The sequence below is a fragment of the Bufo bufo genome, chromosome 8, assembly GCF_905171765.1.
Source record: "Bufo bufo chromosome 8, aBufBuf1.1, whole genome shotgun sequence".
In the NCBI taxonomy this organism is placed as follows: domain Eukaryota; kingdom Metazoa; phylum Chordata; class Amphibia; order Anura; family Bufonidae; genus Bufo; species Bufo bufo.
Genome location: NC_053396.1, coordinates 39,546,330 through 39,573,594, shown reverse-complemented (window position 1 = coordinate 39,573,594; position 27,265 = coordinate 39,546,330). Strand labels below are relative to the sequence as shown.

At 44.6% G+C, this 27,265-nt stretch overlaps 1 protein-coding gene across 2 annotated transcripts in view; it reads right to left on the bottom strand.

Annotated features, from left to right (window-relative positions):
- Positions 1-872: 872 nt before the first annotated feature.
- The window catches only part of MORN5 (MORN repeat containing 5), a 39,227-nt gene continuing 12,834 nt past the window's right edge, over positions 873-27,265 (bottom strand). For both annotated transcript variants that reach the window (XM_040405383.1, XM_040405382.1), the window contains exon 5: positions 873-1,072. In XM_040405383.1, coding sequence (XP_040261317.1) covers positions 993-1,072 — 80 coding nt within the window. In that variant the 3' untranslated portion in view covers positions 873-992. The remainder of the gene's footprint in view (positions 1,073-27,265) is intronic.

Genomic DNA, 27,265 nt, shown 5'->3' with positions numbered 1-27,265 from the left:
GGGTAGGGTTTAGGTGTCAGATTGCTGAGGTCCGACCGCTGGGACCTGCAGTGATCACAAGAGGGTCCTTTAGTTTCCTGGGTGAATGTAGCAGTGGTGTGTGCATGACCACCTCTCCATTCAATTCTAAAGGACTGCAGGAGAGATTAGCCCAGTGGTCTGACATGTGTCCTCTATCTCGGGGATATGGGTTGAGTGTTGTTTGAGGCAGAACTCCTTTAAGCTACAGTATATTAAAACAGTCAAAACACTTCATGTAAAAAAATAAAACTGCGCTGCTCTTATTCAGCAGTTGACGAAGATGCCCCTGACGAAGCAGAGGCGAAACCCGGGAGGGTGAGATTTTATGGCAACTTGTGAGTATAATAAAAGAGTTGAATAAGACAAGAGCTTGCGGTACTTCTCTCTGTCGGGCTGTTTCTCTTATCATTATAGGGGACAAGAACACTAACTATTGTGGAAGCCGAGATAACCAGTAATTGACCATATCACAAGAACTCTCTGTGTGCCTTCAGGGGTGGAACCATCAAGTGCTGAATAAGAGCAGCGCAGTTTTAATTCTTTACAGACTGTGTGTGAACGGAACCCACTTCACTAAGAACTGGCAGTGCTCAAAACGGAGCAATGGTTTGGGACATTATTTTTACTTTTGTTTTATAAGTGTATCATTTTCGGGAAACATTTCATGTGCTGACACAATGTAAGTCCTGTTTTACCTGGACATAATATCCAAGCTTGGATCAATAGAAACAATACAAAAAGCTATACAGAAGCCAAAATGTGTCCATAAAAGACAAATGTGCCATAAAAGACAAATTTCCATCTTCCATTTTCGGATTCTTTTCTCCACACACATTACTATGACACTGGTATCATTTTATAAAATGGTTAGTTTATTCACAAATCGAGGTGAAACACTGAGCAGACTCTACTATCTGGGATCAATTTTACGCTTAGATGAGCCCTAATGACCTGGAGAGATGTATCTGGTGCTAGTGCTTAGGCTTGTATCCTGTAACCTCATCCCATCCCTTCCGACAGGTCTGAATGATCCACTCGTGCTCATCATCATCTGCGGAGACAGAGAAGAAGCAAATGATTTAATACACAGGACACAACTAGAGCAGAAGGTACAAGTGCATGAGCGTTCACGTGGGCACTGCAGTGACATGTGGGTTCTATGGAGGCACTGATAACTGGGCACAGGGGCACAGTGCATAGCATCGTTATTGACTCTTTGCAGCTTGCTCTGATACAGGGCACTGTGGTTGTCACATTCATGAATTTTTGCAGTGATGGCAATGTATCTGTCACATTTATTCATAACCATGGCTCACATTGGTAAGACCTACTGGGCAGGCATTTGCCAGGCTTGAATCAATCAATGCATTCTTCATTGGGGAGATTTACTAATCAAATGCCCCAGAGATCTAGAATAATTTACGCTGAAAGAATGGCATACATGCTTTGCCCCTCGTAGCTGAAATGATTTCTACATTTTATTTAAGTCAATTGACAAGAGGCTGTGGTTTGGCCTACTGGAAAGCGGACATGCACCATTGGGTGCCAAGAAGTTACCAAAATGTTGGTGCATAACGTGAGCCAAATAGTGGTTGGTGTAAACTCAGACTAGACAGTGTAAAGATGCATCAGCCACTGTGATAAATCTGGCACCTCTTTAGACCTGTCTATTTAATGTATACATTGTCTAAAATTAGACAATATTAGTGATTCGGCATGAAGTCAATTTTGAGAAGAAAACACCTAAATTCTGCATTCCTACAACCTGTCTTCATCTGCTAGGGAGGTTTAACCATGTAGTATAAATATTCTGTATATTACAGTGCACGGAATAAATGTAGTGTTGTAGTAAAAAGGCAGGTAAAATTGGCATGTGTACTCCTATATGATGAGCCAATTACTGCCAGGAGTCTCTATTACATGTTCAGATTTTGATCAGGTTTCCTGATGTCGTTTTTGGACCACAACGGCATCTTTAAAGGCAGGCCCTGTGATATGAGCATCGAAGCATTTCATACTGGATCGCGCAGGGCAAGTTTTTCTTAAATGTTTTTACACTGCTAGGCAGAAGCTTCTGCCCAGCAGTGTTCCTGGTGACGTCACTGGCACTGATGGGCCGGGCTTCAGCGCTGACCCAGCCATTTTACAGGCTATGGCACCACTAAAGTAAGTCCATTAGTGCCTTCGCCTAGCAGTCCCCATGGAGAGCCCAGTACGTCACCTTTGCCCTGTGTGATTCAGCACGGGGAAGGAAATGCTCCGATGCTCATACTAGGGGGAGCTGTCCAGGTTCAGCTCGGAACCCCTTTAAGGGTATGGACACACATCCTGATCTATTGATGTCATTTTGAAGCCAAAAACAGGAGTGAATAAAAAATAAAAAATAAGAGGACAAATTGTATCTGTCCTTTATACTCTTTCTTCTTTTATGATCCACTCCTGATATTGGCTTCAAAAACTGCATAAAAAACCTGCCCCAAAACATACAGTATAACTGGCAGATTCTATTTCTCCTCTTTTTGGAATCCACTCCCGGTTTTAGCTTCAAAACTGTACGAGTAAGTCTAAAAACCTAAAATATTTCCAAGTAACAAATACCAGATACAATAAAGTACAAAAAAACGCAGTATAAAATCTGATGTAGCAGAACACGATGTACGCCATATGAAGGCCCAAACTTAACAGTTCCTGTTTGTATATAGCCGATTGCTTCATAATTACGGCAGCGCTGAGACCATTTCAATCTGTGCAGCTGCAACCTCTTCAGCAGTAACCCATGATACCAGACAAACTGGGCTTATTATACTGAACAAGCCTTAAAGCTCCTCCCTGATTGTCAGTAATTGGCGGCAATGGACTTAACAGCCACTTGACTATCCTTTTCACACTACCTGGCTGTGCAGCCGACAATTTGAATCACAAATGTATGTGCCTCTTACTGCAGCTGCCTGCGAGCCCCGGCACTCCGCTCTCCTGCTTGTGAGACCTCAAGCACCAGGACCAGGCATCAATGTTTAAGATGCAATTATTCCTAGGTATTGATTAGCGCCAGCAATCGCAAGACTAATAATTGCTGCTCTTCCAATAGCAGTTACTTTGAATATGTTAATACCGTGACAGAGACGGTTTTACAACATCTCAAGATCTTAATTTCTATCTATGGTTGGTGTCAGGGCGGGCAGTGAGGTCCAGCTGCTGTTTTGGTAGAAAGGGAAAAATTGCTTTAAAAAAAAAACAACTTTTTTTTTTCCATGTCCGTTCCGTTTTTTTTTTTGCAAACCAAATGCGGAACCATTCATTCCAATTGGTCCGCAAAAAAAAACTGAAGTTATTCCTTTTCCGTATGTCCATTCCACAAAAAAATAGAACATGTCCTCTTATTGTCCGCAAGTATAGGACTGTTCTATTAGGGGACAGCTGTTCCGTTCCGCAAAATACAGAATGCACACAGACGTCATCCATATTTCTTGCAGATCCGTGTTTTGTGGACCGCAAAATACATACGGTCGTGTGCATGAGGCCTAAAAGTACGGCAACCATCTCTCCCCAGGATATTACAGCTGACTTATGGATGCATGTGTTATTGTACACATGAATTACTGCAAAAATGATCACTGGGTAATAAAACGCTTGTCATTATTGGAGGAAATGCAGAAAAAGAGCAGTTTAGACAGATTTTATTACATTTTTTTTTTACATCATTTATCAATCATATCGTATAAAGATACATTTATTGCACTTGTAGATCCAGTTACAGGCATACTGAATAAGTCTATCTTTGAAGGGGTTATCCCATGATTGATGTAAAAAATAAAAATCAGACATCATATAGGACATGACAATCTCTGCCTAATAAAGCTAGAACCAGCCCTGTACCTCACATGGATCTAGGGTGGGCTCAGGGTGGGTGTCCTTTCTCTGGGGGGGCATGTCCTTTCTGCTGTAGCTCTATCCCTGTAACTGACACCGCTTATAACAAAAGATATGGTTGGTGGCAGTTGAAGATTTAAACTGAGCGTGTGCGGCCACCTCAGCGAGGTGGACAAGAAATAAGGAAAAGAACAAACAGCAGGTGGCTATACAACATTTTTAATTACATGTAATTGCATAAGTATTCAGACACAGTGCTGGTTTGAAAAATGTAGAATATGTTTCATGGCACATCCCCTTTAATAGTGAACGAGACGAGCAGTTGTAATAACCCAGGACCGCAGCTACAAGGGTGAAGGCGTGCACTTGAACGAGCCTTGCAACCCCTTCAAAGAGCCGATCTGTGGGGGTGCTGGGAGTCAGACCACGGCCAATCTAAAACTGATGGCCTATTCTGAAGATAGGTCATCGCTATTATACCACTGCACAAACCCTTTACATGTTTTGTCAATCTTAGTTAGGCTACTTTCACACTTGCGGCAGGACGGATCCGACAGGCTGTTCACCATGTCGGATCCGTCCTGCGGCTATTTCACCGTGCCACCGGACGGGGGCGGAGCTCCGGCGCAGCACGGCGAAAGGCCGCCGGACTAAAATTACTGCATGTCAGGCTTTTTAGTCCGGCGGCTTTGTCAATGGGGACGGAGCGGCGGTCCGGCGGCACAGCCGCAGGACGGATCCGACATGGTGAACAGCCTGTCGGATCCGTCCTGCCGCAAGTGTGAAAGTAGCCTAACAAGTTCTAAAAGCTTTGAATTTATGACCAAATTGTCTGGTACCCTGTTTAGGGCGGGTTCTCACCAGCGTTAGGAATCCCATTATAGTGTTCCGTTATAACAGAGTTATATCTGAATATAACAGAATTTTGGGACGGAATGCAAAGCAGAACCCTTTAAGAGGCATTTTTGCTCCGTCCTAAAATATATCTATGGGCCCATACAACGGTTTCATTTTTTTCCATTATGCATGATGAAGAAAAAAGTTCTGACGACAGGATTTTTTCCCCATCATGCAAAATCCTGTCCTTAGGACTTTTTTCTTCATCATGCATAATGGAAAAAAATGAAACCGTTGTATGGGCCCATAGAAATATATTAGGACGGAGGAAAAAGGAATGCCTCTTAAAGGGTTCCGTTTTGCATTCTGTTATAATGGAACACTATAACGGAATTCCTAACGCTGGTGAGAACCCACCCTTAGCTACATCTAGTGTACCTCTCTGTGTTGGATTTACGGTGGAGAAGAAAATACTAAAACCATCTGATCAGAAATTAGAGGTATCACTAGTAAAACCTTTAAGGCTAGGACAACTTGACACGCGGCACATATCACCGTGTAGCCCTAGCCTAACGCTGCTTTCATATTGGCCCATTGGGATTGTCTGTTTGCCATGTGGCCAGTTACTACACTGAAAAACGCAGGTTTCACCTATAGAAGACTTAACAAAATAAAAAGTGCATAAAAAAACCACTGCAATTTGCAGTTCATATTCTACACCTATAAATACACCCCTGTGGCTCACTGACAAGCATATGATATATAGCAAGCTTTCAAGAGTACTTGGGTCTCTCCATCAGGCATGGTTTAAAGGGGAATTCCTACCCGGACATAACTGGCATACTTACACTATATACCATATCTGTCACCTCTGGTACCTGCTCTTACCTCAGGAACAGGGCCCTGCCAAGAACTTGGGGCATCCTCTCCATTCCTCTCTATAGAGCACTTGGCTATTTTCAGAAGTCTCATAGCAGTGAATGGAGAGCAAGCTGTGTATGCTCCGCACCCCTCCAATCACAACTATAAGGCTACGTCTACACGACGACCTTTGTCGAACGACATTTTGTTGCACTAATGTCGCGCAACAATTTTTATAATGGCAGTCTATGGTGTCGCACTGCAACATGCAACATGCTGGGACTGTGACGCGACAGTCGCAGAAAATCCATTCGAGATGGATTTTTCTGCGACTGTTGCGCTGCAGTCGCAGCATGTTGCATGTTGCAGTGCGACACCATAGACTGCCATTATAAAAATTGTCGCGCGACATTAGTGCAACAAAATGTTGCGCTACAAATGTTGCAGTGTAGTTGTGCCCTATCTGTCACGCGATTTATTGTCGTGCGACAAATGTCGTCGTGTAGACGTAGCCTTAGACCTCCGAAAATACTGAAGGCAGTGATGAATGGAGGGGTGGCCATGCATGAGTGGCTTGCTCCCCCTTCAGGGGGGAGATAATGTTTTAAGACAAAGTCTAAAGCATCACGTACACAAAAAGACAAAGAAATCGTGGGGACATTTATCAAACTGGTGTAAAGTAGAACTGGCTTAGTTGCCCATCGCAACCAATCAGATTCCACCTTTCATTACTGACAGCTCCTTTGGAAAATAAAAGGTAGAATCTGATTGGTTGCTTTCGGCAACTAAGCAAATTCTACTTTACACCAGTTTGATAAATCTCACCCCAAGTGTGATAAATGAGACAAGTAAAGTGAGAGGCTGCTTTAACCACCTCCGGACCGCTGTACGCAGATTCGCGTTCCGGAGGTGGCAGCGCTGCGCACAGTCACGCATATACCCGTCATCTCGCGAGACGCGAGATTTCGCTCCAAGCCGGCCCGCGCATGCGCATCGCGGGCCGGCAAAAGTTAAAGAACAAGTTCGTCACCAGCCTGCCAGCAATGATCATTGGCTGGCAGGCTGGCGATTTTTAAAAAATCCAATCACAAGCCATATAACAGATCATATTAGTAAAAATGATCTGTTATATGGCTTCTCTGCTCCTCTGCTGGTCCTTTTCGTCGGTTGGATCCAGCAGAGAAGCAGACATCACTGTGAGTACACCAAACACTTCACTGTAGCCCCTGATCACCCCCCTGCACCCCAATTAACCCTTTGATCACCCCTTTGATCGCCCCTGTCAATCACCAGTGAAAGGAAAAAAAGTGATCAGTGTAAACTGTCACTTTTTTTTTTTCACTAGTATTGGCTGTTAGGTTTTAGGGATAGTTTAGGCCCCTTGGTTAGGTAGTTAGCGTCAGTTAGCGCCCACCCCACCGCACCGCAGTCACTTTTATTCGCTGAATAGCGTATCGCTAATCAGCATTTGTACTTTTATAGTATCTGTAAGTGATCAAAACTGATCACGGTCAGATCTATAATAGTATTAGTGTCATTAGTTCGCCCTCCACCCAAAACGCAGTGTTTGCCCGATCAGGCCTGATCGGTCGCCCACACGTGCGTTCACCCACGCCCGCCCCACCGCAGTGACAAAAAATATATATTTTTTGATCACTGCACATTCATTTTACACGCACTGCGGCGATAAAAAAATCAGTTTTGATATTTTTTATCAACCGCAGCGGCCTCTGGTACTTCGCTAGCCTCTCCTTTGTAAGACAGGTTTGCTTTTTTTCTTGGGTAGTCTCAGGGAATACCCCTAAATTTAGTAGTCCAAAATGTCAAACAGGGGGTATTCTTCTGAAGAGGCCTACAGGATTCTGACCCAGTCGGATGAGGAGTGGGAACCCTCATCTGACGAATCTAGCGGGTCAGAATATGAACCTGTGGAAAGCAGTGGCTCTCTGACCCAAAGTTCGGACGAGGAGGTCCCTGGCAGCACCAGGCGTACCAGGCCCCGTGTCGCTAGACCACAGGTTATGCAGGATCCGCTTCAAGAGCAGCAGAGTGGGGCTGTCGCTGCCGGATCACGTGGTGAGGCATACACCAGCAGCGCAGCCCTCCCTGGACCTAGTACCAGCACTGCCGTACAACATGGTGACGTGGCGAGCACCAGAAGGGCAGTTGAAGCTGGTACGGTGGCACGTGCAGTAGTTACCCCGTCGCAGCCACCGCACAGACAGGCCCGTAGAGCCCCTAGAATCCCTGAGGTGCTGGCAAACCCTGATTGGCAGTCACCAACTTCAGCCGCACCTGTAGTTCCCCCTTTCACCGCCCAGTCTGGAGTTCGGGTTGAGACGGCTCAAATCGGTTCGGCCCTGGGATTTTTTGAGCTGTTCTTGACTGCGGAGCTCTTGGACTTAGTCGTGGCAGAGACCAACCAATATGCCACACAATTTATATCCGCCAACCCGGGAAGCTTTTATGCCCAGCCTTTCCGGTGGAAACCAGTCCAAGTTTCCGAAATTAATTTTTTTTTGGGCCTTCTCCTCAACATGGGCCTGACAAAAAAGCATGAATTGCGGTCATATTGGTCAACGCACCCGATTCATCACATGCCCATGTTCTCTGCTGCTATGTCCAGGGCACGATTTGAGGCCATCCTCCGTTTCCTGCATTTTAGCGACAACACCACCTCCCGTCCCAGAGGCCACCCAGCTTTTGACCGGCTCCACAAAATTCGGCCCCTCATAGACCATTTCAACCAGAAATTTGCAGATTTGTATACCCCCGAGCAAAACATCTGCGTAGACGAGTCCCTAATACATTTTACCGGGCGCCTTGGCTTCAAACAGTACATCCCAAGCAAGCGTGCCCGGTATGGGGTCAAATTGTATAAGCTCTGTGAAAGGGCCACAGGCTATACCCACAAATTTCGGATCTATGAGGGAAAAGATCAGACCCTGGAGCCGGTCGGTTGCCCTGACTACCTGGGGAGCAGTGGGAAGACAGTCTGGGACTTGGTGTCACCCTTATTCGGCAAGGGGTACCATCTTTATGTGGACAATTTTTACACAAGTGTGGCCCTCTTTAGGCATTTGTTTCTAGAACGGATTTGCGCCTGTGGCACCGCGCGAACTAGTCGCGTGGGCTTCCCCCAACGGCTTGTAACCACCTGTCTTGCAAGGGGGCAGAGGGCTGCCTTGTGTAACGAAGAACTGCTCGCGGTGAAATGGAGAGACAAGCGTGACGTTTACATGCTCTCCTCCATTCACGCAGACACGACAATCCAAATTGAGCGAGCAACCCGTGTCATTGAAAAGCCCCTCTGTGTCCACGACTATAATGCGCTCATGGGAGGGGTGGACTTCAATGACCAGATATTGTCTCCGTATTTAGTTTCCCGCAGAACCAGACGCTGGTATAAGAAGGTGTCTGTATATTTAATTCAATTGGCGCTCTACAATAGTTTTGTTCTCTACAGTAAGGCTGGGAGAACACGATCTTTCCTCAAATTCCAGGAAGAGATCATCGAGAACCTCCTTTACCCAGGAGGTTCCGTGGCCCCATCCCCCAGTGTAGTTAGCCGTCTACACGAGCGACATTTCCCCAGTGTCGTTCCTGGTACCTCAACCCAACCGTCACCCCGAAAAAGATGTCGTGTCTGTAGCAGGAGTGGAATAAGGCGTGACACCCGCTATTTCTGTCCTGACTGTCCGGACCACCCTGCCCTATGCTATGGAGAGTGTTTCCGGAAGTACCACACACAGGTACACCTAGCATAGGGATTGCATCTCACAGGACAGGCACACAGGGCTATTAGGGCCCTTTTACTCTCAGCTGCTGCAAACCTCTCCTTTCACCTGGGATAAAGTGCATAACGTACTTCGCCACATCTTTGGGCGATTTGCGCTTTGCACATTGTCCCATGGGGAAGGAGAGGTTTGTTCTATAAAGGTAAAAAAAACTAAACAAAAAAAAAATTACCGGTAAGTAAAAAAGTTAAAAAAGTTTAAAAAAGTTAATATGTTCTGTTCTAAAGTTAATAAAGTTATTGCTTTGCGGCCTGGTTTTTTCTTTTTTGTTTTGTTTTTTTTACCTTTCAGGTGGGCCAACCGATCGACTAGCTGCAGCACTGATGTGCATTCGGACAGAAGCATTGCGCTGCTGTCAGATTACACGCAAGTCGGTGTATGCGGCGCTGCAAGACGAGATTTCTCCTCTGCAGTAAAAGATATGTTTGCCGAGGCATATGAGCTGAGGAGGTGGCAGTGTTTATATACTTTGGCAAACACTTTGTATATATAAAAAAAAAAAAATCCCGGCAATGATTTATTCATCCACATCGATTGATGTGAATGGAGAAATCGGGTTTGCCAGGGCATACGAGCTGAAGTGGGTATGGATGTTGGGCGGAGCTCCTATGTCCTGGCAGACGCCTTTCCCCTCCTTTTTCTTTTTTTGGCAGAGATTTTTTCATCCACATTGATCGATGCGAATGAAGAAATCTGTGCCGTTCATTTTTTTCTTTCAGCCCAGAGGCTGAACGGAAAAAAAAAATCTCATTACCCGTATGCTCAATATAAGGAGAATAGCAGAAACTCCTAATGCTGGGCATACATGTAATGATTGCGGAGACCCTCAAATGCCAGGGCAGTACAAACACCCCACAAATAACACCATTTTGGAAAGAAGACACCCCAAGGTATTCGCTGAGGGGCATATTGAGTCCATGAAAGATTGAAATTTTTGTCCCAAGTTAGCGGAAAGGGAGACTTTGTGAGAACAAAATCAAAAAAATCAATTTCCGCTAACTTGTGCCAAAATTTTTTTTTTTCAATGAACTCGCCATGCCCCTCATTGAATACCTTGGGGTGTCTTCTTTCCAAAATGGGGTCACATGTGGGGTATTTATACTGCCCTGGCATTTTAGGGGCCCCAAAGCGTGAGAAGAAGTCTGGTATCCAAATGTCTAAAAATGCCCTCCTAAAAGGAATTTGGGCACCTTTGCCCACCTAGGCTGCAAAAAAGTGTCACACATGTGGTATCTCCGTATTCAGCAGAAGTTGGGGAATATGTTTTGGGGTGTCATTTTACATATACCCATGCTGGGTGAGATAAATATCTTGGTCAAATGCCAACTTTGTATAAAAAAAATGGGAAAAGTTGTCTTTTGCCAAGATATTTCTCTCACCCAGCATGGGTATATGTAAAATGACACCCCAAAACACATTCCCCACCTTCTCCTGAGTACGGAGATACCAGATGTGTGACACTTTTTTGCAGCCTAGGTGGGCAAAGGGGCCCACATTCCAAAGAGCACCTTTCGGATTTCACAGGTCATTTACCTACTTACCACACATTAGGGCCCCTGGAAAATGCCAGGGCAGTATAACTACCCCACAAGTGACCCCATTTTGGAAAGAAGACACCCCAAGGTATTCCGTGAGGGGCATGGCAAGTTCCTAGAATTTTTTATTTTTTGTCACAAGTTAGTGGAAAATGATGATTTTTTTTTTTCATACAAAGTCTCATATTCCACAAACTTGTGACAAAAAATAAAAACTTCCATGAACTCACTATGCCCATCAGCGAATACCTTGGGGTCTCTTCTTTCCAAAATGGGGTCACTTGTGGGGTAGTTATACTGCCCTGGCATTCTAGGGGCCCAAATGTGTGGTAAGGAGTTTGAAATCAAATTCTGTAAAAAATGACCTGTGAAATCCGAAAGGTGCTCTTTGGAATATGGGCCCCTTTGCCCACCTAGGCTGCAAAAAAGTTTCACACATCTGGTATCCCCGTACTCAGGAGAAGTTGAGGAATGTGTTTTAGGGTGTCTTTTTACATATACCCATGCTGGGTGAGATAAATATATTGGTCAAATGACAACTTTGTATAAAAAAATGGGAAAAGTTGTCTTTTGCCAAGATATTTCTCTCACCCAGCATGGGTATATATAAAATGACACCCCAAAACACATTCCCCACCTTCTCCTGAGTACGGAGATACCAGATGTGTGACACTTTTTTGCAGCCTAGGTGGGCAAAGGGGCCCATATTCCAAAGAGCACCTTTCGGATTTCACAGGTCATTTTTTACAGAATTTGATTTCAAACTCCTTACCACACATTTGGGCCCCTAAAATGCCAGGGCAGTATAACTACCCCACAAGTGACCCCATTTTGGAAAGAAGACACCCCAAGGTATTCGCTGATGGGCATAGTGAGTTCATGGAACTTTTTATTTTTTGTCACAAGTTAGTGGAATATGAGACTTTGTAAGAAAAAAAAAAAAAAAAATCATCATTTTCCGCTAACTTGTGACAAAAAATAAAAAGTTCTATGAACTCACTATACCCATCAGTGAATACCTTAGGGTGTCTACTTTCAGAAATGGGGTCATTTGTGGGGTGTTTGTACTGTCTGGGCATTGTAGAACCTCAGGAAACATGACAGGTGCTCAGAAAGTCAGAGCTGCTTCAAAAAGCGGAAATTCACATTTTTGTACCATAGTTTGTAAACGCTATAACTTTTACCCAAACCATTTTTTTTTTACCCAAACATTTTTTTTTTATCAAAGACATGTAGAACTATAAATTTAGAGCAAAATTTCTATATGGATCTCGTTTTTTTTTGCAAAATTTTACAACTGAAAGTGAAAAATGTCATTTTTTTGCAAAAAAATCGTTAAATTTCGATTAATAACAAAAAAAGTAAAAATGTCAGCACCAATGAAATACCACCAAATGAAAGCTCTATTAGTGAGAAGAAAAGGAGGTAAAATTCATTTGGGTGGTAAGTTGCATGACCGAGCAATAAACGGTGAAAGTAGTGTAGGTCAGAAGTGTAAAAAGTGGCCTGGTCTTTCAGGGTGTTTAAGCACTGGGGGCTGAGGTGGTTAAGATGAAATCTTCCTTGACTCAAATACCAATATTTCCATCCCCAAGATGGTTGGAGCCACGTGGAAGTAATATCAGACCCAGTATTGTGCTTAGTCTGTTTTCTCAACGTGTCAGAGGAGCTGATAACCTTCCTTGCATTGACATCATTTGGCTCAGTCCACAAAATCCTATAAAAGTTAATCTACATCTAGGGACTGGGGTTTGGGCTCAGGTTGTAGGAAAGAAGAATATATATTTTTTTTTACTGAATTGTCTTCGATGTGATCTTTGACCCTAACCACCATTTAAACTGTTCTGTAAAAACAAGCTACATGTGAACTCGGCTGTGATAGACATCCTACAGCGACACTCCCAGACCCCCACATAACTTCTGCTAAACCTGTCTCCTTAAGACACTGCTGCAGAGGACTTCCTGAATGCTTCCTACCATCTGCTTTAGATGCTTTAGTGGGCTGGCCTGTAGCCTTGGAGTTTTCCTGCTCCTTCCTGCCCGCCCTACACAAGTCGTTCTGGATGGGTTCCCTGTCATTCCAGACCCTTTCCTCATTTTCCTCTGCCTACGACGTGTTTTTTTCTTTTACTCTTCCGTTACTTCGTGGCCTTGTGCCTTCAAGTACCTCCCCAGGGACCTTCTGTTTCATTGCTACTCCACATATCCTAATGTTATCAATCTACTAAATGTTTCGTAGTATTGTTTCAAACTTTATAATGTGTTTTCATCTGAGTGATTCCATACAAAACTCATTTAAGGATCCATACAATTAACACCCATGTACATATACAATACTCCCTTGAGTGTCATGGTCTTGGATCTTGTCCTTTGGGAACATTATAATATTCAGTAGGATACCTTCTACCTGGCTAGACTCCCATGAGAAGAAGTATTAGAACCCCTATGTCCCAAAAGCTGTAGACCAGACTTGTGAAAGGGTCCACCATTCCATACAGTCGGCACTCCAAGCATGTACAGAGCATGAGGGATCTGAAGGATCATTTCTCTTCCACCTCCTAATGGTGTCAGCCATTAGCGACATTTGCATCTCCAGTGAACGTTTCTGGCAGGCATTGCCGGCAGAGAATAGTCAGAGAATAGTCAGCCGGCGTTCACCAGATCCGGCATTCAACAGATCACTGCCAGATCCCTATTAACTATAATGGGATCTGGTGGTGATCCGGCCGCGTTCCAGCTGGGTTTCAGCCAGACAAATATGGCTGCATGCAGTGTTTTTTGTCCAGCCAACTGCCGGCATTTATTAAAGGGGTTCTCCCCTTAGGTTAGGCGTACAAGGTTCGGGTTATCTAAGAATTCCCTTATGAATTCCGCTACCACAGACCATAACTTATGGTCCGTGGTAGTGGAATCCATAACGGAATTCTTAAATAACCCGAACCTTGTACGCCGAACTTGAAAACACAAGTTCACTCATCCCTACTTGGGGATACTGCTGAGTATTAATTAAAAGGAACATCCTACTAATGTTCTAACACACGTTCAATCTACTATGGAGATACTGTGTAAATACTGAGGGGCATTGTTAGGGCGTTTCTCTGCACGCATGACCAGCAGCCACCAATTCTGTCAAAATGCTGCCTGCACCTAACCTAAGTGAAGGCTCCGGTGTTGCATGCCGTACTAATTGTATGAGTAGGTGTCATATGTCAGTACAATCTCTACAATACCAATCCTCCGTCTAAAGTGGAGTAAAGGAAAGGCTCCAATAAAGCATGGCATGTGTCTAAGAGTCATAGTTGTGTCTGAAGAACTCTCCAGTACATGAGGGCAATTACAAGAGAAGCACTCCATACAAAAGGAGCCTGCCCTCCAATGCAGAATAATAGGAAAAGAATCCATACAAAAGGAGCCTGCCCTCCAATGCAGAATAATAGGAAAAGAATCCATACAAAAGGAGCCTGCCCTCCAATGCAGAATAATAGGAAAAGAATCCATACAAAAGGAGCCTGCCCTCCAATGCAGAATAGTAGGAAAAGAATCCATACAAAAGGAGCCTGCCCTCCAATGCAGAATAATAGGAAAAGAATCCATACAAAAGGAGCCTGCCCTCCAATGCAGAATAATAGGAAAAGAATCCATACAAAAGGAGCCTGCCCTCCAATGCAGAATAATAGGAAAAGAATCCATACAAAAGGAGCCTGCCCTCCAATGCAGAATAATAGGAAAAGAATCCATACAAAAGGAGCCTGCCCTCCAATGCAGAATAGTAGGAAAAGAATCCATACAAAAGGAGCCTGCCCTCCAATGCAGAATAATAGGAAAAGAATCCATACAAAAGGAGCCTGCCCTCCAATGCAGAATAATAGGAAAAGAGCTTCAGGATTCTGTCCACGTGCCGGTCTAATAAAATGAATTCGGATGGAAAACTGACCATCCTGCACATCTTTTCTATATATCTTGGGGGAAATTCTGACTCCAGTCTTAATAAAACTTAGTATATGATGTGCCAAAATTATTAAGAGCTGCACCCCTCTTAGGGTACTTTCACACTACTGCTAAACTTTTCCGGCATTGAGTTCCGTCCTAGGGGCTCAATACCAGAAAAGAACTGATCAGTTTTATCCTAATGCATTCTGAATGGAGAGCAATCCGCTCAGTGTGCATCAGGATGTCTCCAGTTCAGTCGCTGTACGGTTTTTGGATGGAGAAAATACTGCAGCGCGCTGCAGTATTTTCTCCGTACAAAATTCCGGAACACTTGCCGGAATTCCGGATCCGGCATTATTTTCCATTGAAATGCATTAATTTCCGGATCCGGGCCCAAGTGTTCTGGAAAAACGGATCCGGTTTTGTGGTCTGCGCATGCGCAGACCTTTAAAAATGTGAAAAAGATAAATACTGGATCCGTTTTTCCGGATGACAACCGGAGAGACGGATCCGGTATTGCAATGCATTTGTGAGACGGATCCGCATCCAGATCCTTCTACAAATGGTGTCCTTTTGCATACAGATTGCCGGATCTGGCGACGGAACAGCCTGCCAAAATCCAACAACGCAAGTGTTAAAGTAGCCTTGATTAGTTTGGAGCATCCTCAGGAGGTCCATTAGGCAGAATATGAAAGCTATGCCAGCAAAGAGCTAGGGGAGATTGCGAGTGTAATGGCCATCACTTTTCTTTCGCATATACAGTGATACCTCGGTTCACGAACGCTTCTGTTCACGAACAACTCGGTTCACGAACAGAAAAGTTCATAAAAATATGCTCCGGTTCACGAACTCCGCCTCGGTTCACGAACAGGAGCCGCAGCCTTTTTAATGCTATTTCCAGGCTGTCACATGGTCGTGACTTCCTGTAGGAAGACCGTGGAGAGAAGAAGAGACACAGAAAGAAGTACTGTGAGTACTCTGCAAACATTTTAAGTGATTTTTTGATTTTTGGTGTGCTTTTTAGCACATACAGTACTGTACAGTTCATTGGACACCCAATATGGCTCCCAAGAAGCATAGTGGAAAGAAGAAAGTGCGGAGCAGCAATGAAGGTGACAAGAACAGCAATGCAGGTGACAATGTGCAAAGTGGAAATGCAAGTGACAATGTGCAAAGTGGAAATGCAAGTGACAATGTGCAAAGTGGAAATGCAGGTGACAAGAATGTGCAGCGCAAGCATGGTGGCAAAAAGAAAGTGCAGAGCAATAGTAAAGGTGACAGCAAGGTTGAGAAGAAAATAACCATTGAGCTATACTATACTGTACTAATGTGTATTGTAATTTGTTTCATATTTTTGTGCTTCAAAAACCCCCAAAAAAAGGTCAGCACGGATTAACCGGATTTACATTGAACCCTATGGGAAAATGTGCCTCGGTTCACAACCAATTCGGTTCGCGACCAGAGTCAGTTCACGAATTAAGTTCGTGAACCGAGGTATCACTGTATTGTTAAAGGGGTTGTGTGACCAGCAAATGACATTCATCATGTAGAGAAAGTTAATACAAGGCACTTACTAATGTATTGTTATTACCCATATTGCTTCCTTTGCTGGCTGAATTCATTTTTCCATAACATTATACACCGTTCGTTTTCATGGTTACGACCACCCTGCAATCCAGCAGCGGTGGTCGTGCTTGCACACTATAGGAAGAAGTGCCGGCCTCTCTGGTGGCCGCGACCGTGGGAATGCACATAGGCTGGTGCTTTTTTCTATAGTGGTCATGCATGACCACGCTGATGGAGTGAACGGTGGTCGTAACCATCGAAATGAGCAGTGAGTAACGTGATAAGCAAAGGAGGCAATATGGATAATAACAATACATTAGTAAGTGCCTGGTATTAACTTTGTCTACGTGATAAATGCCACTTGTTGAAGTGAGACAACCCCTTTAACAAACTCTCCTAGGTTTGTGTATACATGACAATACCTGGGATGAAACTTCATAAACAGAAAATAAAAACCTTAATGTAAAATTCAAGAATTTGGATAATTGGCACTTATTGTTAACCCAAAACTGCAAAATAATCGGGGATCTCCTATCATCAGGAGCAGAATTCTGAGAAGAGACAACCAGTCAGATTATCTACAAGTAAGGCTACTTTCACACTTGCGATCGGAGCGGATCCGTCTGGTATCTGCACAGATGGATCCGCTCCTATAATGCAAACGTTGGGATCCGTTCAGAACGGATCCTTCTGCATTATATTTCCGAAAAAATTCTAAAAGTCTAAAAGTTAGTCAGACGGATCCGTCCAGACTTTACATTGAAAGTCAATGGGGGACGGATCCGTTTGAAATTGCACCATATTGTGTCAACTTCAAACGGATCCGTCCCCATTGACTTACATTGTAAGTCTGGACGGATCTGTTTGCCTCTGCACGGCCAGGCGGACACCTGAACGATGCAAGCTGCGTTCGGGTGTCCGTCTGCTGAGCGGAACGGAGGCGAAACGGAGCCATACTGATGCATTCTGAGCGTATCCTTATCCTTATGCATTGGGGCTGTACGGATCCGTTCGGGGCCGCTTATATGAGACCCTTCAAACGGAGCTCACAAGCGGAACCCCGAACACAAGTGTGAAAGTAGCCTAAGGCCTCCTGCACACGACCGTATGGCTTTTTCAGTGTTTTGCGGTCCGTTTTTCCGTTGTGTTTCTGTTCCGCTTTTCCGTTCCATTTTTCCGTATGGCATATACAGTAAACAGTAATTACATAGATAAAATTGGGCTTGGCATAACATTTCAATAGATGGTTCCGCAAAAAACGGAATGTGTTCCGTTTTTTTGCGGACCCATTGACTTGAATGGAGCCACAGAACGTGATTTGCGGGCAATAATAGGACGTGTTCTATCTTTCAACGGAACGGAAAAATGGAAATACGGAAACGGAATGCATATGGAGTACATTCCGTTTTTTTAGCGGAACCATTGAAATGAATGGTTCCGTATACGGACTGTATACGGAACGCAAAAAACGGCCAGTAAACGGGGGAAAGAAACGGTCGTGTGCAGGAGGCCTAAGGGGGCATTCACAGGTCTGCATCTAATCCGCATTTCTAACAAAGGGAGGGACGTGCTGATCTACAAAATGCGGAAAGTACACAGTCGTTACCCATGAAATATGCGGTCATGTGAATGTCCCCTAAGTTTCATAAACTGTTCCATCGAATAATCCAGCAAAGCAATCACCTCTTGGCTCCTAATTAATGGCACTGCTTAAATAGCAATTTCCTAATTTAATAATAAATATAGTATAGAATGGATGTATTACAGAAAGTCATTCCCTAAAAGGGGTTAAAGGGGTTGTGTAGTGATTTATATTGAGGACCTATCCTCAGGATAGGTCATCAATATCTGATTGGCGGGGGTCTGACATCCAGCACACCACGCAAGCGTCACTTCCAGGTCATTACACTACCCCTTGTCTCCTGGGGAGCGGCAGCGTAGTGTAATTACAGTAAATGGAGCAAGTACTTGTATTACACTGCACTTCCAAACTTCCAAGACGACGGGCAGTGTAATGAACAGGAAGCGGCACTTGCATGGAGCGCCGTCTCCTCTTCAAACAGTGGATTGGCGGTGGGGCCGTGTTTCGGACCCCCACCGATATGATATTGATGACCCATCCTGAGGATAGGTCATCACTATAAATCGCTGCACAAACCCTTTAATATTGCTGATTATTTTTTAAAGGGGGTTCTCCCATGAATTTTATACTCACTTATCTGGAGGACTTTCTCTCCTTTCTGTGGGTGGACAGCAGCTCATCAAGCGCCTGCATCTCCCAATAGCTGTTGTTAAACCCTTCCTCCGCTGCATAGAATATAGTCCTTCACATACAGCCCTAAAGTTACATATGGTAGATCATGCCCCCACAATTTCCTTCTCCACTGTCTAGAGAGAAATAGCTGTATATCTCTATGAATCTGGAAGTAGAGCTGAGAGAGTGAATGATGTCTGGACCGCTTCACCTGCTTCTCTATCAGATCACTACACTGGGAAGAGAGACAGGAATCTACTGAGCATGTGAGTCCACCACTGAATGCAGGAGAAGGTGTCCAGAGGAGAAACAGCAGGGGGCGCTACCAGAGAGGAACATGTAATCTACATAAAAATGTATATTGCAATAAGACTTCATTTGAAATGCCTTATTGATTGCATAGTGATGCTTTGTGATACTCATTTAAAGAGTACATTGACATTCCAGAAGTTGTGATTTGTGGGGGTCCAGGCGCTGAGACCGGTAATATTGCTGACAAAGTGCACAGGCAAGTGTAATCCCTCCTCGCTAGCTGAAGATAGAAAGTAATAGCTCGAGGGGAGCCCCCTGACTATCTGCCAGAGCATAGGGCGCAAAGATCATTCTCAGGCCTTCAGCAGTTGGACCTATCGGGCAGTCTGTTTAGGAAAGTGTTCATCCACTTGGACAACCCCCTTAAATGGGCTGACAAGAAGAAAACATTTTCTTTAAAAGCAGGAATAGGTTGAACTAAAAAAAATGAGAATTACGGACCTCACTGTCCCCCTGCTGCTCTGGTCCCTGCTGCTCCCTACCACCTGGCCTTGTTCGGCACACACAATAAATGGCTGGAAATGTCTGCTCAGAAGTGTTGGGCGCCAATATTCTAATCGCAAATTTTTTATTGTGAATTTCGGCACTTTGATAATTCGCGATCATCTAGAAGATAGTGCTACATATTTGTAATCGCGAATATTCTAGATTTTTTTTTCATCAGTAACCTCCCTTTTTGCTTGTGGGCCAATAAGAAGGCTGCAATGTCTTTGTCTGAGCTTAGCAACATCCCTAGCAACCAATAGGAAAGTTGCCTGCCCCTTACTATATAAGAACCTCCCAGCAGCCCTTGTATGCAGTATTTTGCAGATCTCAGAGAGAGACAGCAGTGTCATTGCTGTGCTCTCTGCTTTCCTGTGTCATTACATTAGATAGTTATCTCAAATATATAATACAGATAGTTAGTGGGAGATAGTCAGTGTAGGTTAGATAGTGATATAGTGTAGCTGATGTTCTAGTGCAGGGTGTTAAGAATTACTGTTTCTCTGCTGTCCATACATACATGCTACAGACATAGTGCACCAATTAGTAATATCTACTCAGACCTGATAAAATGTGAAGTTGCATGTATTGCGCCAAAAATATGCGCATCATTAGTGCCGATTTGCGCAATCGTGAATATATTGGAGCACTCTATCAGGAGTTCTTCCTCACAGTCACGAAAAGTTGCTGCCAACCATTTTCTCCAGTCTCAGGAAACTTCTAGCAGCTTGACAAATGTAGCAAAAGTGAGCCACGACTGTATTGCGCACGCAATACGCGCAAACTACATTGCCGCTTTTCACAATCTAGCAAAATCGCGAATTTGCGAATTTATGGTGACTATTAAGGCATAAAATCGCGAAATATCACGAAAACGAATATTGCCTATGCCGCACATCACTACTGCTCAGCCAATCACTGGATGATATGGGTCACTGCTGTGGCCAGTGATTTGCTGAGTGCGCAATTATAGCTATTTCCTGTGTGTCAGGCCCAGACCATGAAGTAGAGGGCAGTGGGGACCAAAGCAGCATCAAAATGGCAGTGCTATTTTTTTTTTTTTTATATAGTTTTAACACATTTTAGCCCATTAAAAAAAAAAAAAGTTAAACCCTTTAAATGTAAGGTTGGGGCACTGCATCTTACAATAGGAGAAAGGGTGGCGCTACTTCTTATAATGTGATAATGAACACTGCATATTATGGTAGATGGTGGTGGACACTACCTGTTATGGTAGATGGTGGTGGACACTACCCGTCATGGTAGATGGTGGTGGACACTACCTGTTATGGTAGATGGTGGTGGACACTACCTGTTATGGTAGATGGTGGTGGACACTGCCTGTTATGGTAGATGGTGGTGGACACTGCCTATTATGGACATTGTGGGTCACTGCATATTATAGTAGGTAGTGGGGGTCACTATATATTATGGTAGATGGTGGTGTATACAGCCTATTAGAGTAGATGGTGGTGGTCACTGCATAATATAGTAAATGTTGGGTGTCACTGCATATTATGGTAGATATTGGTGGACACTGCCTATTATGGTAGATGGTGGTCGACTATGGCATTATTGTACTTTATCTGGTTTGCAGGGTGCTGTTGCATTGTCTTTTTTTCTCTATGTTTTTAGCCATGGCATCGTGCACCTGCACATTGGGAGGTGCTGACTAACCCCCCTTTTCTTTGCAGATGGTGGTAGACACCGTCTATTATGGTAGATGGTTGTGGACACAGCCCATTATGGTAGATGGTGGTGGACACCGCCCATTATGGTAGATGGTGGTGGACACTGCCCATTATGGTAGATGGTGATGGACACTGCCCATTATGGTAGAAGGTGGTGGACACTGCCCATTATGGTAGAAGGTGGTGGACACTGCCCATTATGGTAGATGGTGGTGGACACTGCCCATTATGGTAGATGGTGGTGGACACTGCCTATTATGGTAGATGGTGATGGACACTGCCCATTATTGTAGATGGTGATGGACACTGCCCATTATTGTAGATGGTGATGGACACTGCCCATTATGGTAGATGGTGGTGGACACCGCCCATTATGGTAGATGGTGGTGGACACTGCCCATTATGGTAGATGGTGGTGGACACTGCCCATTATGGTAGATGGTGGTGGACACTGCCCATTATGGTAGATGGTGATGGACACTGCCCATTATGGTAGATGGTGGTGGACACTGCCCATTATGGTAGATGGTGGTGGACACTGCCCATTATGGTAGATGGTGGTGGACACTGCCTATTATGGTAGATGGTGATGGACACTGCCCATTATGGTAGATGGTGATGGACACTGCCCATTATGGTAGATGGTGGTGGACACTGCCTATTATGGTAGATGGTGGTGGACACTGCCCATTATGGTAGATGGTGGTGGACGCTGCCTATTATTGTAGACATTGGGGGTCACTGCATATTATACGAAATGTTGAGGGTCACTGCATATTATGGTAGATGGGGGATCAATGCATGTTATAGTAAATGTTGGGGGTCACTGCATATTATTTTAGATGGGGGATCACTGCATATTATAATAAATGTTGGGGCTCACTGCATATTATTTTACATGGGGAATCACTGCATAATATGGTAGATGTTGGGGTCACTGCATATTATGGTAGATGTTGGGGTCACTGCATATTATGGTAGATGGTGGAAGTCACAGCATATTATGGTAGATGTTGGGGGGCACTGCATATTATGGTAGAAGTTAGAGGCACAGCATCTTATGGTGAAAGGTTGAGGTACTCCATTTATACTGGAAGGTGGGGACACTGAATTTTATGGGATACTGCTTATAATAAAGAATGGGGGTCACTTCTTATCTTTCCTAAACATTTACAAATAAACATATAATGGTCCGACAGACGTCATAGACATTTTGTAAATGTATTTGTTAGCATCTTTCCATTTCTTGGAGAATCTCTCACTGTGACGTACGTTCTGATCTGTTTTAACATTAATTATAAATTGTGAAGCCATTTTCTGCATCAAGGAAACGCTGCACCCCAGTTTACAATGCCGCTGTCATATGACTGGTGTCTAGTTAAACAGTGATTTTGTCACAGACAGGATATCTTCTAAACAACAAGTTCAAAGCCTATGCGAGAACATGGGATGGGTGGGTGTTCCCACCATATTGTTAATCATTACAGGTTCCTGTGTTTTTGGAAAGCATACTGCTTATCTCGACTGATATAATATTTTCTGCATACCAAACTTTTTGGGATGTTCGCCAACTAAAACGACTGAGACAAAGTTATAGGACGGGGTGTCAGACAGGGCAGAAGGACAGCTTGTACAGACACTGCTAGTGGGGATCTATCCTGCAAGCATAAAAACCTATGGACACTATGGAAGTAAACACATTATTTAAAGGGCCATTAAACATAAAACATAAGTTAGATTATACACAAAGTTATTCTGCACCTTTCACAAATACAGACATTTATGATCTCCATTTACCACTGTATGGTAAGGTAAATTGCACTAGGAAGGCACTGGGGAGTTTAGGATAAACATACCTGTTGTGGTGCATTTGTCATCATTTGTAGTGTGAATATGTCCTTTTATTCTGCCAGATTGTGCGCCTTCGGTGCCCTGGAGGCAGAGATTCACTGTAAAGTGCACTCTGCATTGAGCTGCCTCCCACCCCTGCCCTCTGCTCTGAGTGCCAACGGTAGCTGAAGTTGTAGTCTTCTGGTTGGATGCTACAGCTGTCAATCAAAGTAGTGGGGAGGGGCTATGAAGCACCTCAATTCAGACAGCAGACAAGCTCCACCTCTTGGGAACTTAAGGCGGTATTTCAGCTTTTTTATATTGATCATCAATCCTCCAGATCGGTCATCAATATCAGATCGGTCTGGGTCCAACCCCACCGATCAGACGTTTTGGGGTAGCTCCAGTTACAACTTCCATTGTGTACTGGACAGAGCTAGAAACCACAGCACTGCTCCCACCTAAATGAATAGAAGCAACGCTGCAGTTACAAATTCCGTCCAGTGCTTGGAAGTTTGTGTTGGAACCCCCACCAATCATAAACATCCTGGAACACCCACCTTTAAAATCTTGGAGAACCCCTTTAATTCAAATTACAGATTCTCTTCTTCTCTGAGCAGTCAAGGCCTGATATGTATTAAATAACAGCATGGCTTTCTAACAAGGAAACGGTTGAGAATTTTCTTAAAGAGTCTTCTATCAAAGGTGTAAGTGAGCATTTCTAAGGAGAGTCTGTCTTCAGTATTTTACTGAGCACTAAAGATGCCAGTGTGTAACAAGTAAGGTATGCAGGTGATGGACAGTGAAAGTTAGTGCAGATGTCCATGGCCACGGACCAGGGTAGTGATACGAGGCGGCCGGAAGCCTCTGTATGTTACACACAGGAGTCTTCTGCAGACTCATGACTGAAGACAGACTCTCCTTAGTAACGCTGTTAGAGCTTTGCTAGGAAGACTCCTTACACCTTGTTTTCTAAGGCTACTTTCACACTAGCGGCAGGACGGATCCGACAGGCTGTTCACCCTGTCGGATCCGTCCTGCTGCTATTTCGCCGTGCCGCTGGACCGCCGCTCCGTCCCTATTGACTATAATAAGGACGGGGGCGGAGCTCCGGCGCAGCACGGCAGTGCACAGCGAAAGGCCACCGGACTAAAAGTACTGCATGTCCGACTTTTTAGTACGGCGGCCTCTCACCGCGAACTGCGCCGGAGCTCCGCCCCCGTTACCCATTATATTCAATGAGGACGGAGCCGCGGTTCGGCGGCACGGCGAAATAGCAGCAGGACGGATCCGACAGGGTGAACAGCCTGTCGGATCCATCCTCCACTAGTGTGAAAAGAAGAAACATCTTTCCCTAATAAAGTACACTCACCTAAAGAATTATTAGGAACACCATACTAATACGGTGTTGGACCCCCTTTTGCCTTCAGAACTGCCTTAATTCTACGTGGCATTGATTCAACAAGGTGCTGATAGCATTCTTTAGAAATGTTGGCCCATATTGATAAGATAGCATCCTGCAGTTGATGGAGATTTGAGGGATGCACATCCAGGGCACGAAGCTCCCGTTCCACCACATCCCAAAGATGCTCTATTGGGTTGAGATCTGGTGACTGTGGGGGCCATTTTAGTACAGTGAACTCATTGTCATGTTCAAGAAACCAATTTGAAATGATTCGAGCTTTGTGACATGGTGCATTATCCTGCTGGAAGTAGCCATCAGAGGATGGATACATGTTCTCATTCTGTTTACGCCAAATTCGGACTCTACCATTTGAATGTCTCAACAGAAATCGAGACTCATCAGACCAGGCAAAATTTTTCCCGTCTTCAACAGTCCAATTTTGGTGACCTCGTGCAAATTGTAGCCTCTTTTTCCTATTTGTAGTGGAGATGAGTGGTACCCGGTGGGGTCTTCTGCTGTTGTAGCCCATCCTACTCAAGGTTGTGCGTGTTGTGGCTTCACAAATGCTTTGCTGCATACCTCGGTTGTAACGAGTGGTTATTTCAGTCAACGTTGCGCTTCTATCAGCTTGAATCAGTCGGCCCATTCTCCTCTGACCTCTAGCATCCACAAGACATTTTTGCCCACAGGACGGCCGCATACTGGATATTTTTCCCTTTTCACACCATTCTTTGTAAACCCTAGAAATGTTTGTGCGTGAAAATCCCAGTAACTGAGCAGATTGTGAAATACTCAGAACGGCCCGTCTGGCACCAACAACCATGCCACGCTCAAAATTGCTTAAATCACCTTTCTTTCCCATTCTGACATTCAGTTTGGAGTTCAGGAGATTGTCTTGACCAGGACCACCCCCCTAAATGCATTGAAGCAACTGCCATGTGATTGGTTGACTAGATAATTGCATTAATGAGAAATAGAACAGGTGTTCCTAATAATTCTTTAGGTGAGTGTATATTACCCTTGTCCCTACACGATATTAAAAACAAACCGAAAGTTACACTTTAATGACTATTTGTGACCAATCAGTTAGTTATGCCATAGATTTTTGTGGGGCTGTGGGTATTCAAGCCCTTTTGTACTGGTCCAATGTGTCTGCCACGTTATTGAGGGTTGGGGGGAGGTCTGTAGCTATCCTTGTTATGGGGTCCGGAGGCAGTCAGTGTTATGGGGATCTTTGGCTGCTAATCTGAATGGGACACTATGGCAAAACTGTTAACAAGGCATTCTGATGGGTCTATTAATGGAAGTACTCTGGTATGTGTATATATATATTTACCGTATTTTTTGCCCCATAAGACGCACCTAGGTTTTAGAGGAGGACAATAAGAAAAAAATATTTTTCATTACACCTCGGGTAAGACTAGCAATCAGACCCCCAATGTTAATCAGACCTCAGCTGACAGCCCCGACGATACCCCCAATGTTAATAAGACCCCAATAGGACCTCAGATCAGACCCCCAATCAGACCTCAGCTCAGACCCCAATGTAAATGACCCCCAATCAGACCTCAGATAGGAGCCCCATGCCTCTCATCAGCCCCATATCAGCCCCCATGGCTCTCATCAGCCCCATCTCAGCCCCCATGGCTCTCATCAGCCCCATATCAGCCCCCATGTCTCTAATCAGCCCTATATATTCAGCCCTTATGCCTCTCATCAGCCCCTATATTCAGCCCTTATGCCTCTCATCAGCCCCCGTAATCATCCCTTTTGCCTCTCATCAGCCCTGATGCCTCTTATCAGCCCCCATAATAAGCCCTTATGTCTCTCATTAGCCCCCATTATCAACCCTTATGCCTCTCATCAGCCCCATTGCCTCAGATCAGCCTCCAGCCTCATGCCAGACAAAATAAATAAACCACTTACCTCTCCTGCTCCCGCCGCCGCTCCTCACTGCCCGCGCTCTGTCTTCATCCTTCCTCCGTCTGTGCTGTGAACTGGTGCGCACAGCGTGAGGTTACAGAGCGCCCTCACACTGTGCGCAGCCACTGCACAGCCGACTGCAGAGGACCAGGAAGCGGTAAGTACAGAGCCCGGGGAGCACTGCATTCACCGCTTCCTGGTCCTCCTGTACTAATGAGCGCTTCAGTTGGGGGGACAAAAATGCGTCTTATGGGGAAAAAAATACGGTTTTCTGAGATTTTCATACTCCTCTGGAAAGGTCATCAGTATCTGATCGGTGGGGGCCCGACACCCGGAACACCCTGCGAACAGCTGCTTGAGAAGGCACCGTGAGTGCCGCGGCCTTCTCTGTGCTTACCAAGAACAGCGCCGTACATTGTATAGCGGCTGTGCTTAGTATCGCAGCTCAGCCCCATTCACTTCTAGGCTACATGACTGATGAACGTGTCATCACTATTCTAGGAAAAGATGAGAGGAGACCGTGGCACTACTGCAAGTGCCGCTGCCTTCTCGAACAGCTGATCGAAGGGGGTCCCGGATATCGGACCCCCACCAACCAGATATTGATGACCTATCCAGAGGATGGGTCATCAGTTATAAACATATACACATGAAAGTGTCACGGCTGGGCTAAATGTCTGGCCTGGTCAATCTTGGGGCAGGTGGACGCTTCTTCACTTGCAGGGACAACCCCCCACAGGTTAAGAAGCCCTGCTGTGGAAACAAATTGATATATATATTAAAAGTTAAATATGACAAAATAGTTCCTTTATTAATACATTTTGGACTGACTGGCAGGAAACTGTGTTCATGCCCACCTTTTTATATTTTTTGACTGACCAGCAGGAAATTGTCGTGTTCATACCAACCTTTATATTAGCTTTTTTAGTTGGAATTCTATAGATAGATCA